Source organism: Fusarium phalaenopsidis (genome assembly GCF_050370095.1).
Source record: "Fusarium phalaenopsidis strain FUZ10S chromosome Unknown contig_32286, whole genome shotgun sequence".
Classification (NCBI taxonomy): domain Eukaryota; kingdom Fungi; phylum Ascomycota; class Sordariomycetes; order Hypocreales; family Nectriaceae; genus Fusarium; species Fusarium phalaenopsidis.
Window position 1 is genome coordinate 3,695,420 of NW_028145413.1, and position 13,029 is coordinate 3,708,448.

The 13,029-nt window shown below is 52.1% G+C and overlaps 5 protein-coding genes across 5 annotated transcripts; 3 read left to right on the plus strand and 2 right to left on the minus strand.

The window, feature by feature from the left end:
• Nucleotides 1-649: 649 nt before the first annotated feature.
• LRP88_03436 (uncharacterized protein) lies at nt 650-2,296 on the plus strand (the record flags this gene model as incomplete). The annotated part of the gene is made up of 1 exon (XM_083240055.1): nt 650-2,296. The coding sequence occupies one exon, from the start codon at nt 650-652 to the stop codon at nt 2,294-2,296; it is 1,647 nt and encodes a 548-aa protein (XP_083105185.1).
• A 132-nt stretch (nt 2,297-2,428) lies between these two features.
• Nucleotides 2,429-4,570, minus strand: LRP88_03437 (uncharacterized protein; the record flags this gene model as incomplete). The annotated part of the gene is made up of 1 exon (XM_083240056.1): nt 2,429-4,570. One exon carries the CDS (start codon nt 4,568-4,570, stop codon nt 2,429-2,431), a length of 2,142 nt encoding a protein of 713 aa, XP_083105186.1.
• A 1,230-nt stretch (nt 4,571-5,800) lies between these two features.
• LRP88_03438 (fungal specific transcription factor domain-containing protein) lies at nt 5,801-8,009 on the plus strand (the record flags this gene model as incomplete). The annotated part of the gene is made up of 4 exons (XM_083240057.1): nt 5,801-5,917; nt 5,974-6,077; nt 6,129-7,264; nt 7,312-8,009. 4 exons carry the CDS (start codon nt 5,801-5,803, stop codon nt 8,007-8,009), a joined length of 2,055 nt encoding a protein of 684 aa, XP_083105187.1.
• Nucleotides 8,010-8,447: 438 nt separating this feature from the next.
• LRP88_03439 (MBL fold metallo-hydrolase) lies at nt 8,448-9,568 on the plus strand (the record flags this gene model as incomplete). The annotated part of the gene is made up of 3 exons (XM_083240058.1): nt 8,448-8,582; nt 8,722-9,226; nt 9,282-9,568. 3 exons carry the CDS (start codon nt 8,448-8,450, stop codon nt 9,566-9,568), a joined length of 927 nt encoding a protein of 308 aa, XP_083105188.1.
• A 2,677-nt stretch (nt 9,569-12,245) lies between these two features.
• LRP88_03440 (uncharacterized protein) lies at nt 12,246-12,690 on the minus strand (the record flags this gene model as incomplete). Its single annotated transcript, XM_083240059.1, has 3 exons — nt 12,246-12,361; nt 12,420-12,597; nt 12,646-12,690. 3 exons carry the CDS (start codon nt 12,688-12,690, stop codon nt 12,246-12,248), a joined length of 339 nt encoding a protein of 112 aa, XP_083105189.1.
• Nucleotides 12,691-13,029: the final 339 nt, after the last annotated feature.

The following is a 13,029-nucleotide window of genomic DNA, read 5'->3' on the forward strand; positions in this document are numbered from 1 at the left end:
TTTTTTAATGAGTCAAACGGGAAGGCCTTGCCGAACAATTGAGTTGATAGGTATAGTTTATACTACAGCTGAAAGAGAAGCCGTGATAAGCTTGGAGCTATCGTGATTGTCCGCTTTGGATCGGACGTGGCTGAAGCTCAACGAGAACTGCTCTCGAAGCATCAATCTCCTTGTCGCACGTCATAGTGGAGGAAATTCGTCAAGGGAGCTCCATGCTCATGTGACCTCACATGTGTTAAACACAAACATAAACATACTACATATTATCCAGATGTGTTCATGCGAACCTCAACTCACTGACCCTCGAGCAAGGGTTCTCAGGTTCAACAAAGAACTTGTGGCTCATGATGGCTGCTTTCTAGCTCACCCATTCGTCAATCGCAGCCACATGGCTCACCTCCCTTGTCCCTGGCTCAATGCGGTAGCTGATGATCGCGGCAAATCCCATGTCTGGCATGGCGCATTTGGGAAAATGTCCATGTGCCCTCATAAACTAGACATCCCCTCAGCTGAACTTCTCCTCTCCTCTGGTCGAATGGTCTCAATTGCTGCGAAATCGTGACGGCAATTAAACATGCCACAGCGCGATGCGTCGACTTCATCGTCGGAAATGGACGGTACTTGGGTCAATCTACCTACAAGGACAAACATGAAGGAGGATGTTGAATCCATGGCTGATCGCGTGAGACGAGTACGGTCCGACTTGCGAGATCTTCGCAATTACTACAACATCAAGATATCTGAAAGACGCCACAAACGGTTGAGCCAATTCTATAAGGACGAATTGGACGCTCTCTTCCAGGTGCCCTTCCAAGATCTTGGCCAACAAGGCAGAGTCGACTTTCTGCTTCTGCGGAATTTCCTCAAGCGAGGGCAGCGACAACTCAATCTGGATCAAAAGGCACAAGAAGCAGCCATGCCTCTGTTACCTTTCGCGTCAATCATCGTATCGTTATGCGAGTCGAGACAAGACGTCAAGCCGATGGAGGCAGAAAAGGCCGCTGAGTTGCTTAACCAAGTCACAGTGGAAACATCAAATGTCCAACACCAAGTGGAAGAGGGCAAAATAAAGGTCAGCAAACAGATTGCGCACAAAGCTGTTCAGATTGTGGCCGAAATGCGAAAACACCTGCACGAGTTTCTGAGCTTCTACACTACTTACGATCCCATGTTTGACTGGTGGGCTACCACACCATGGCGAGAAGCGAATACAGCCCTACAGCACTATCAGTCCCTGATACAGAGCAGACTCGTCGGAGTACGCCATGATGGCCATGATGAGATCTTTGGTGAACCGATCGGCAGGGACGGACTGCTTGTGGAATTGGAAGCTGAGATGATTCCATACACACCCGAGGAACTCATCGATATCGCCAAAGAGCAGTACAAATGGTGTGAATCTCAAATGAAACAAGCATCAAAAGAACTCGGCTTTGGCGATGACTGGAAGAAGGCCCTCGAACAAGCCAAAACAAAGTCTGTTCCTCCCGGTGAACAAACACAGCTCGTCCTACAGCTCGCTCGCGAAGGTACATCTTTTGTTCGAGAACACGACCTCGTTACCGTGCCTGAAATCGCCGACGAGACATATCGAATGTTTATGATGTCTCCAGAGCGTCAGAGAGAATCACCATTCTTTCTTGGCGGTCCATCGATCCTCGTCGCTTCCCCGACGACCGACATGTCGCATGAGCTAAAGAAGATGGTGATGAGGGGAAACAACAAGCACTTTTCTCGTGCTACGGCTTTTCACGAACTCATACCTGGGCATAGGCTGCAGTTATTCATGGGTGAACGACATCATAGTCACCGACAGATGTTTACGACCTCCTTCTTTGTCGAGGGCTGGGCCATGTACTGGGAGATGGTGTTTTGGGAGATGGGCAACTTCTTCATCTCACCCGAGGACCGCATCGGTACATTATTCTGGCGCATGCATCGCTGTGCCCGTATTATCTTCTCTCTCAAGTTTCACCTGGGCGAGATGACGCCTCAAGAATGTATCGATCTTTTGGTCGATTGGGTTGGTCATGAACCATCCAACGCCGAGGCCGAGGTGAGACGATCTTTCAACGGGGACTACTCGCCGCTGTATCAGGTGGGATACATGATTGGGGCGCTGCAGATGATGGAGTTGAGGAAAGAGGTGTTGAGCTCGAGAAAATACAGCGAGAAGGAGTTTCATGATTGCGTGTTAAGGGCCAACACGATGCCTATCGAGTTGCTGCGGGCGTTACTGCTTGGGTTGGAACTGACGCCAGACTACAAGGCTGGATGGAGATTTTACTCGACATGAGGCATCCATCACAGGTAAATATACCCAATTACTTCAGAATTAATGACATTAATATCATGGTACAAAGAAAAGGCTAATGTTGAATGAAGGTCCCCAAACGCCCTATCCATGCCAAAATGCCCATGTCGTGTCTTAAAACAACAACTCCTCATCCTCATCCAAAAGCCCCATCCCGCTATCCTGTCCCCTACTCATCTTCTTCTTACTCGTCCTTCGAGCCAAACCACCAGAAAAGTACGAACCCCGACTCACAACCGTCCTTGACGAACTGGCGGAACCCTGTGTGGTCTCCGCCTGCGTCTTGCTGGGTGTCTTGAGGAACTCTTGGCTCATCTGGACGACCCGTTGCAGCTCCTCCTTCATCGAGTCGATTACTGCGCTGGCTTTTTCTCGGTCTTGCTCCATTTGCGTCTTTAGGGTGCCGTTTTCGACGCGGAGACTGCAGATGGTTGCGTGCGCTGTGCGCAGGGCTTCATTGACCTTGTCAATCTCCCCGCGGTACTTCATCACGTTTGCATCGCCAGCCGCAAGGGCAGCGCCGTGTCTCCTGTTCAGCTCCGAAATATCCTTCATTTTGGACTCTTGGAGCTCAACCATTTGCTTTTGCAGATCTGCAGACCGTTGCAGGGCGTCGGTCAGCTTGGCCTCCAGCTCAGCGATGTTGTCCTCCTTCTTAGTGAGAACCTTGCGCTTCACTTCAAGCTGAACATTATGCTCCTCTTCAGCATCGTGAGCCTCTCGCTCCATCCTCTGAACAAGATCCTCAAGCTCAGAGATATCCCGGATGTACCCGTCCACGGCACCCTTGAGCCTCTGGTTGGCGACTTCGAGCTCGCGTATCCGCGCAATCTTGTCACTCATGAGCTTTTCCGCCTTGCCCATCTCCGCCTTGAGGCCGTCCATGACGGTTACACGAGCGTCGAGCTGTTTTCGCAGCGACGACTCAATCTCGTGATACTCGTCAATGGCATCTTCGTCTTCTTTGGCTTTCTTTGCCATTTCGCGGAGACGGGTGAGGAGGAGGTCAAGAACCTCTGCGCCGTGGGATGAGAGTGGTAGTGTGATCTCTCCGGGGGTGAGATACTCCAACTCCAGACGAGCAGCTCGGAAGCCGGATGCGAGAGACGTCATCATGTCGCTGGCGTCATCCCCAGAGAATCCGAGTTTGGTGATTGACGATGTGAGTTGGGTCAAGGCGAATGCCCTGTCGGACATGGTCTGGAGCATCATCTCAATCTGGGCTTCAAGGCCTTCAATCGCGGGTGATGTGCTGTCTCCTTCTGTGGAGGGTCTGAATTCGGAGAGCTTATCGCTCAGCCGACTACCGAGGGCCTTGTATGAATCAAGGGTCTCTGTCAACTTGGCGATCTCAAGTTGAAGAGTGGATATCTCTCCTTCGAGTCGTTCTTGGTTGGGGTCGGGCAGTGCCGCTTGGACGCCAGCTTGAACGCCAATGTTGGTGTTCAAAGCCGGCAGTGTTGGGAAAAGCGGTGATCCAGGAATCGTAGGACTTGTCGCGGGGGGTGTCATGAATGAATCTCTTGCCGAATCTCTCGCCCTCTGCGGAGTGCTGCAGACAAACTGGGCCATCGTCTCCTCACCAAAGTCCTCATCGTCGAGCGCCATGTCCATACAGTCTCCGGGGAACTGATCCCTCGCCGCAAGGGTCCAGTTGTACCCTCGACTCTGGTTCGCGTTGCTAGCTCGCTTCTTCAGCTCGCTTTGCAAATCCTGAATCTGCTTCTCCAGATCCCATATCCGGTCGGTGTCGAGGACGATGGTGGCATTCTGCAGCTCGTAGATCTCTCGGTCTCGGGCCTTGAGCTCATTCTTGAGCTTGTCGATCTCGGCCTTGGATTCTTTGGCTCTTCGTCGCTTCTCTTGTTGTATTGTGTTCATCTCCTCACTCAAGCCATTGCGGCGGATGCGGCGTTGAACACGGCCATCGAGGACTTGGCGAAGAGACAGAAAAGTCACTTCCCCGCTCTGAGGAAGACCAGGGCTCTTTGGCTCAAGTCTGCTCGGTGTGCTTTGCACGGGTGCAGAAGAGTGACGACGACGTTTTGGTGTAGAAACAGATACACGGCCGACCATTGGAGTCAACCCGCTGGATGCTGAGAGTCCCGGATCCGAGAAGCGGACCCGCCTCTTGCTGCTTCTCCGAGGGGTTTTGGCAGAGGTTCTTGGAGAGGAGGGTACATCGGCCATTGGCTCAGGCTTGATGCTGCTGCGCCGTGGGCGCCTCACGGCAATCGGGAGATTGAGGTCTTCCATAGCTGACTAGGATGTGGTAGACAATTAAAGCCCACCAAAATGGATACAGGCCGCCTGCAACAAAGAGGATAACAGTTGGTCCACAAAGAAGGCAGATGAGCCTGGCAACAAAGAACCAGGAAGGATATTGTATTTAAACAAACATTCACAACAACCAACGTAAACACAGCGTGTCTTGCTTGACCTCCAGGCAGACCCGACCCCTCGGCCCAATGTTTATGTTGTTGCCAATCACGGCTAGCGTCCGTCCGGGAGACGCCCGGCCCCACCACCCCGCGATTCACCACAGCCAACCGAATCTGCGAGTTCAAGGGTCTCTCAAAACGGCCGCCCTTGGAGCTCGAGCCTCCCAGTGGGAATGGACGGTGTAGTGGGGCGGAGAGTCGCACGAGAAGGGAGCGTGAATTTGGATTGTTGTTTTTGGTGCGAACTTCGCGTTGAGAGGACGGGTCGGATTCACGGCCGGGGGATCGTGTTGTGCTGTTTGTTGTGTTCGGGTCCCACTACGTTTTGTAGACGGGATATTGAAGGGGCAACCGGGATGGATGGTGGAGGTGGTGTCATGATGTTGTTGATACTATTGCTTATCGTTTTGCTTGATCTTGGGCCCTTGAAAGTTTTGTGATGCTCATGATGAAGCTGATTTTGATCTCGCTCCACCAAAATAGCACCCACAGAACAGAGCACAGCACGTAACGTCATGCTCTCGGCAATCAAACATTCACGGCCAAGAACTCAAGTCAATAGAATTCAGATCCACAAAACCATGAGGAGCCAGGGATTCTTTAGCGATCTACAGGCAGTCCCAGCGGAGCTCTCAGCAGGCACCTACTGGGTGGAGACCTCGAATGAAGCAATCCAAACATCCAAACCCGCAGTCATGATGTTGACCTCTGCACATGTTTATCAGAAAATCAATCGGCTCCGTGATACGATATGCATCTCAGTCGCATGATCAAACACTCTCTCCTTCGGTTCCTCGGCTGTCCGGTAACTGCGGCATGTTGGACCACTTCAAATAAACCCTCACCGAGATGACTAAGCCACTTGCACCAAGCTTCCCTCACCGACGAGGGTCGCCGTCCCGCCTTCACCTTGAGAAATTCCACGACTCATCACTCACCGTTTCGCCAAACATCTCCACTCCACCATCTGCAACTGACCCTTGCGACCACCACCAAGTGAGGCTCACCGCACCAGCCTCAGAAAGTCCCATGGTGAACACCTGCGATGCCCCAGCCATCGTCGAAGCAGGTCAAGTTTGTGGCCTCGGATCCCAACCGCGGGGGGCTCCCCGTCAAGCGCAAGCAGGTCCAGCACGCCTGTGCCGCGTGTCGACGAAAAAAGGTCAGCCTGTGACACCTTGATGACTCGACGACACTTTTCTGACTGTTTTTATGTAGAGGCGATGCATTCACGCTGAGGATTCACGCGACGATTCTCCTGTGGCTGCGACGGCTGTCACCGGACCAGAGGACCAGGACGAGACATCTCTATCCCGGTCATCGTGAGTGGGCCTTGACACTTGATATGTCTCTCCATGCTGATCACCTTATAGATCCGTTCCGTTGGCCTTGACAGGATCAACGCAAACTCACTCTAGTGCTCTACCCGAGCAAAATGGTACCAGCAACAACAGAGCCTCGTTTCAGTATGGCGACTCAGCAGGGCCCGTCGCGACGCCTTCAAGGCGAGAGTCAGCCAGCATGACGCCAAAGGCTCAGTCATCTTCGCGTTTCGTTGGTGATCTGAACCCAGAGGGCATGTTTGTGGAGGCGACAGGTTCAGCATCCGTTCGCGAGACTTCGCAAAAGGGCGATGTCGGTATCTGGCTCTCGTCCGCGGTCGGTGGACCAGGCCAAGCATCTCAGTTCATCACCTCACGACCTCCGCCGATCATGGACCAGTTCTTGCTTCCCTTTGTCCGAGAGCACTGCCTGTCATGTCTCCCTCCGGAGAAGGAGTATCGCAAATTGAAGCGGCTGTTTCTTCAAAAGATTCATCCCATCTTTCCCATCATCCCGGAGACAGCCTTAGAGGGTCCCTCTGATGAGCCGACCACCATCGTTCTACGGCAACTGGTCTGTCTGGCAGCCTCCACCGATCCCTCCGTGTCTCGCTATCTTCGACTCAAGAATCGGGGTGATGAGATCTTGACGTGCCAAGACTTTTTGCAGTCCATCTCTTCGGCAGTGCGGGCTATTCTTGAAACCAGCATCATCACCGATCGCGTCCTTCACATCAGGGCTCTCGTCATACTATCCCTCTACACGCAACCAAGCAGCTCTGAGGAGGCAGATCTCCCAGCACAACTTGGCGGGCGAGCCATCCACCATATTCAGACCCTCGGCCTACACCTTCTGAGGTATGATGCGCCAAACTGCGAAGAGCTCGAGACGTTGTTTTGCGCAGTCTGGGCAGTCGACAGGATCAACGCGGCGGCTTACGGACGGCCATGCTTGATGCATGAGAGAGACATTGGTGCGAATCTCGATGGGTGCATTAAGAAGCGTCCACCATGCTTTCGACTGCTTCTGTCTGTGGTGCAGTGGCTCGACCAGGTCATTGAACTCTACCGCCCGGGACCAAGTGCGGAGGCGTCTGGTCTCGACAAGGTCGCCTACATTGATCTTCCTGTGCTCGAGGCCATGATTGTGAATGCCGACGCTCTCAAAGTTCCGGGTTCACTGATTGGTTAGTCATGGCTTCCTCTCCGACTGGGTATATGCTAACGTGTACAGCCACCATCGAGACTTTCTACCACGCGGTTATTATCCTATCGTGTCGACTGCCTCGCCCAGGCACTCTCACAGCAGCTTCAACTCTTCCTCCGCCATCAGCTAATGCCCGCCGCTCCCTCGCAGCTGAGCGGATAGCATGTGCCGTGTTACGTGATCATCTCAGTCCTATGCCATTCGTTCCCTATGCTGTTTGTCTAGCACTCAGTGTTGAGTATCGCAAGATGAGACATAGCCGCCTGCCAATGTTCCGAGCTCGAGCGATGCATTCTTTCCGGCGAAACTGTGAAATGTTGAGAAAGTTTGGTGACTACTTCTGGAGCGCTAATGTCGTCGCTGGTCTTGGCGAGAGAGTTCTGAAAGAGATGGAGCGTGCCGCAACAACTCTCACCAAGGACTCAACACCACCTCCTCCTTCAGGAGAAACACCAAGCTCAGCTCCGTCTTCGAATTCACAGCCAAACTCTGTACCTCGACAGCCCGAATCCACGGTTCCGGTGGCTAATCCGACCATGATCAACTCTGTGCCGAGCGTCGAGCAGCCAGTCGACTTTTCACTCATAGATGCCATCTCGGGGCAGGATGTTTTTGGACATATCGATCCCAACTTCAACCTCAACGCTGTCGAAGATGCGCTCGAAGCCAACCTGGACATTGCTCTTCCATTCAACTGGGGAGATTGGGGACAGTATGCTACCTGATCAGTGCCCTGACGATCCACACATGACAGATATATCATTAGCCCATCTCGAACTATGGCCGCAAATATTGCGCATTTCGAGACATTTTTGCGACGCCATACTGAAGGCCTATGCGTTTTGTCCACATTCAGACCCAGTCGGCAACATTTCGGGAACATAAGTTACATGAGGCCATGATACAAAGCCACCTCGGCGACCGAGCACGGCAGATGGACGAACGGAATTCCGCCCTTTCCGCACCTCGCAAAAGCGATCTATTTTCATGAGGGTCAGGTTGCGAGTCGAACCACCGGCGCAGGTTGACACTCAATAGAGGTGAGACCGTCAGCATTGGCGCTCCGCGTCCGCGGACAGCGAACATGTGTATAAAGAGACTTGCATGGCCTTGCTGAAACTTTATCTTCTCCATCTTCATTTGTCTTACTGTCAGATACCATCATGACGTACCCTTCTCTGGTCGAAGTCGACAATATTGAAATCGTTGTTCTGGTCAACGATGAGATCGACTACATCTCACCTAGTCCGAATGCCCACGTCAAGCACACTCAGTCGTTCCGTGGCGCGCCTGTCGATGTGCTTCCAGATCCAGCGGCTAGAGGCGGTGCAAAGGTGGAGTTTCCGATGAGGAACCTCTGTTGTGGCGCACTTGGCCTTTCGCTGCTCATTGTGAGAACACCAAGTGAAGTATCTCGGCTTATAGCTGACTTTCTAGACCGTCACCAAAGATGGAAAGAGCCATAGCTTGTTGTTCGACAGTGGACCCGAGGGCGATATTTTTGAGAGGAATGCCAAGCGACTTCGACTCGACTTGAGCAAGGTTGAAGTTATGACACTGTCTCATTGGCATCGTGATCATTCTGGCGGCATGGTCTCTGCCATCAAACTCGTCAACGAGGGAAAAGCGGATGGCGATAGAGTCACAGTTGTCGTTCCTCCCAATCGCCCCGCGCACCGAGGGAACAATGGGGGTCCACACATCTTGTCGCTTGAAGCAGACCCTACTCTGGAGGAACTTGAGAACGCAGGCGGAAAGGTCGAGACCAATACTCAGCCGCAGACGGTGCTGAACGACATGTTTTTGATCTCGAGCGAAATTCCTCGACAGACGGACTATGAGCTTGGAGTTCGGGGCGGCATCCGCTATGAGCCTGAGACCAACACGTGGGAGAAGGACGAACTCATCATGGACGAACGATTTGTCATGTGCAAGATCAAAAGTATGCATCACGTCGCATTTGAAACGGCAATGCTAGCAATGCTAACAAGCCATAGACAAGGGACTTGTCGTCTTCACCGGCTGCAGCCACGCTGGTCTTATCAATGTTGCGAGACACGCCAAAGAGCTCGATAACAGTCCCATCCATGCGATTGTCGGCGGCTACCATCTCGCAGACGCCGCCCCGGAAAAGATGAAGAAGAGTATCGAGGACCTCAAGGTGCTCAAGCCCACGGTACTTATGCCGGGTCACTGCACGGGATGGAGGTTCAAGGGACTCATTGAGAAGGAAATGCCGGGCCAGATGGCACCTGTTTTTGGTGGAACCAAGTACAACCTTTGACGAGTAGGAGCTCAGTCTCGGTGACGAGGCCGGTCATTACTATTCGTCAGTTTGTTTATTTCAGTCTATTCTCTCAGCTAGTCTCTGCATCGTGACCTCATTTCCAACAGCCACAAGCGTTTCAACGGCCTGTCTTACGTGCCATTGATCTACTGGTCCCCTCGTAGTTCGTTTTACAATGCAAAATACGCCTGAGACGGAGGAATAATCGCGTGGTGCTGACCCCCAGCACGGGCGGATCGTCGCCTAGCAAATCACGCTCCATAGACTGCGCCTCGGCCTCCAAGATTTTGCCTATTTGGGAAATGAACATCCACCAAAGATGCCTTGCGACGATTCAGCGGGACATGGATTTACCCGCGCCTCAATTAATCCGACATGAAGAGTTGATTGATGGTTGGATTTTGCCCAATTGAGGATTTTTAGCGGTTACGGGACTGAGATTGCGATTGTGGGTGGGAGACTTATAATTCGTGATGGTGCCCTTGGCGTTGGAGTAGATGCATTGGCTTTTATCTTGCCGGATTCAGGATGTTTGTTTACTTGGGAACTAGTGAGGATTCTTGGGCTGTTGGGAATGATTACTTTTCTGTGGCGTGAGTGGAAGCATCTATTGATTGATGATGATGGCTGACGGTTCATAGCAAGAACCTTCCTGGTCCTCTTCAGCAAATATGGGATCGTCTAGGGAATGCATGTGGCCATGCTAATAAGGTCGGTACCTTGATATCATGGGTGTCTACGGCTCCTGATGGGACCTATGCCATCATGACCAAGGGAGGCGAACGTGAGTGCAACCACTAGAGTACATGGGCCGAGCTTACAGGCATAGTTCTATCAAATCGCCAAGATGTCCTTGCAGCAGCTCAACCTGCGACATCAGTCGAACACATCGCTTTTTCCCCTCTAGGCGGCTGGTTCATCCGCTTCAACGACGGAACAGTCCAGGTATCTCACTCAAGCGGCTTCTCCAACACCTTCCACCGTCTCGTCTTGCAATATCTCGACCTGAGCTGTCAGACACGGCAGTATTCACCAATTCGCAATGTTTTCTTTGGAACTCAGGAAGCTGTCATTGTACGAACTGATAGAGAATTGTTATCTGCTATGTTGTCGCAGTCGTTGCAGACGAGTTTGCAGGCTTTGACGAATGGGGAGTTGAAGAATGCTGGGTTTGTGTTGGGGAGGAATACTGTTCTCTGCCCTTGCAATCCCGATCAGTATTTTCTCGAAGCGGTTTCAGGAACACGGTCGAATCATCTGTATCAGATGTTGGCTACTAAGCTTCCTGATCAGTTGGTCGTCATGGCCATGGAGAAGCAGTCGCCGTCTGAGGATGTGCTCAACTCATTCATTCACGGGCCATTCAGCAACAGATTGTCTGTTTCGAGCTCGATTCCACCGTCTCAGTCTCAACATCGACCGAGTTCTTTTTCTGGACTTCCTCCTCCGCCGGCTAATGATCGTTCAAATCATCGACATACCATTTCTTACGCCGCGCCTCCAGACAATAGGCCCTGGAACGGCGTACCACAAGTTACCTATCCCCAGGCATCTACTCAAGAGATTCCTCCAGCAGCGCGACAACGCTACGAAACAATCTTTGCCAACGAAGCTCGTGGCAAACCTTACCTCAACGGCATGGAAGCAGCAGGAGTATTCATGACGAGCGGGCTATCCCGGGCGGATCTTGCAGGTATCTGGGATGAAGCAGATCGAGATCGCAATGGACAGTTTGACAGGGAAGAGTTTGTGCAGGCCATGTGGAGGATCGAGTTGCAGACTGGAAGAGCTTCGCCTCCATTGCCGCCTAGGCCGTGGAATGGACAAGCTCCTATGCCGTCGCAGCAATATCAGCCTCCTCCTGCAGCTCCGGCTTACAACTATCCTCCAGCTGCGCCCTACCAACCACTCCCCCCAGTCCAACAGCCCTCATATGTCCAGTCAAGCCAACCCCAAGGTCTCCAAACCATTGAAATCCTTGTTGCGATCCGCTGCAAAACTTGCGGCAAAGGCCTCGCCCCCTCAGACACAGTCTACCGCTCCGCAACACAACACACAATCGACTACTTCTGTCCAACCTGCCACCGCCCTCCCACAGCAACACAAGTCCTCCTCGCAGCAGGCAAAGATCTCCCACAGCGTAAACGCTCGTCGATGGGCTGCAGTGGATGCTGGAAGGACATCAAAAAGGGCAAGATGGTATGGCACTGCAATAAATGCTGGGATAAAGATCTATGTCAGAAGTGCTGGGGGAAGACTAAAAAGCAGTGTAAGCATGCTGCTACGGGGCAGGTTGCCATGATGAGGGTTGGAAAGGGGGGGTCCGGTGATGAAGACGATGATGAGCTTATCGCGGATGTTATTGATGGGGTTGTGAGTATTGCCACGGGAGGGTTGTAGGTGTATTCAGCGTTTGTGGAGTAGGATTTTTGGCATTAGCCAGCTTCAATTCGTGTCTTGACAGTAAAGAGTCCGTTTTCGTTACCCAACGCCATGTCAACCTTTGCCTGTCTGCCCATTCGCAGTGATTATCCATCCGCCTTTAACCCTTCTCTTCCCATTGTCGACCCTCGGCAAATCCAGTCAGCCTTTCTCCATCGCATTCCGAGAATAGAGTATAATTGGGTATCATATCATCGTAAAAGCAAAGAAAGCAAAAAGTAGCCGTGGCTGTTCACTTTTTTGGTCGCTCGCTCGGCAACTCTGTCGGTTTCCCTCGAAACTGATTCTTCAACTCGTCGATGAAATGCTTTGCGAACCTCTGATGTCGATCGCTCGAGTTTGGATCCGCTACATCCTTCCGTTAGCCCTATCATGAGTTCTCGGTGCGACGAGGGGGAGCGCGAACCTGTCGCTTCACCGGGCGCTAGCGGCTCGTGGGGGTTTCGACCATATTGCTTCTCGTTTATCGTCTTGTGTATCTTTCCCACTGCGCGATGGAAGCCTGGACGTCGAAGGATCTGAATGTCGTTAGCATTGGTTCGGAGGGTCGGGTTACGTTTTCGTACCGATGCGACGATGTGGTCCTGTGAATTGTTAGCGACTGCTTTGGAGTGACTCGAAAGGGAACGTACCTCGAAGGACTGGATTAGACGGAGCGCCCACCAGTAGACGGACATTTTGGGAGAATGCGATGTTGGGGTTGAGGTTGGAGGTTGAAGCTTACGGATGCGAGTGTAATTGATGTTTGGCGGGGTGGCGATTGGAGGATGACAAAGACAAAGTCAAAGCTGGCTACCCTAGACTTGAGATGCACCTCATTTTGGTAGTGAGTTTGTGCTTCTATCCTTTTATATAGGTCATCAATAACCTTGGTTTGAAGGTTTTCTTTCGTAATTATTTGGAGGGATGTGTTAATGAGTCTCCTGGTCATTCATGTCGGTTGGAAGATGGGACTGGCTGCGATCTGCCGACCTTCGGTCGCAACAACTGGACTCTTGGTGTAATGGACCCCAGAA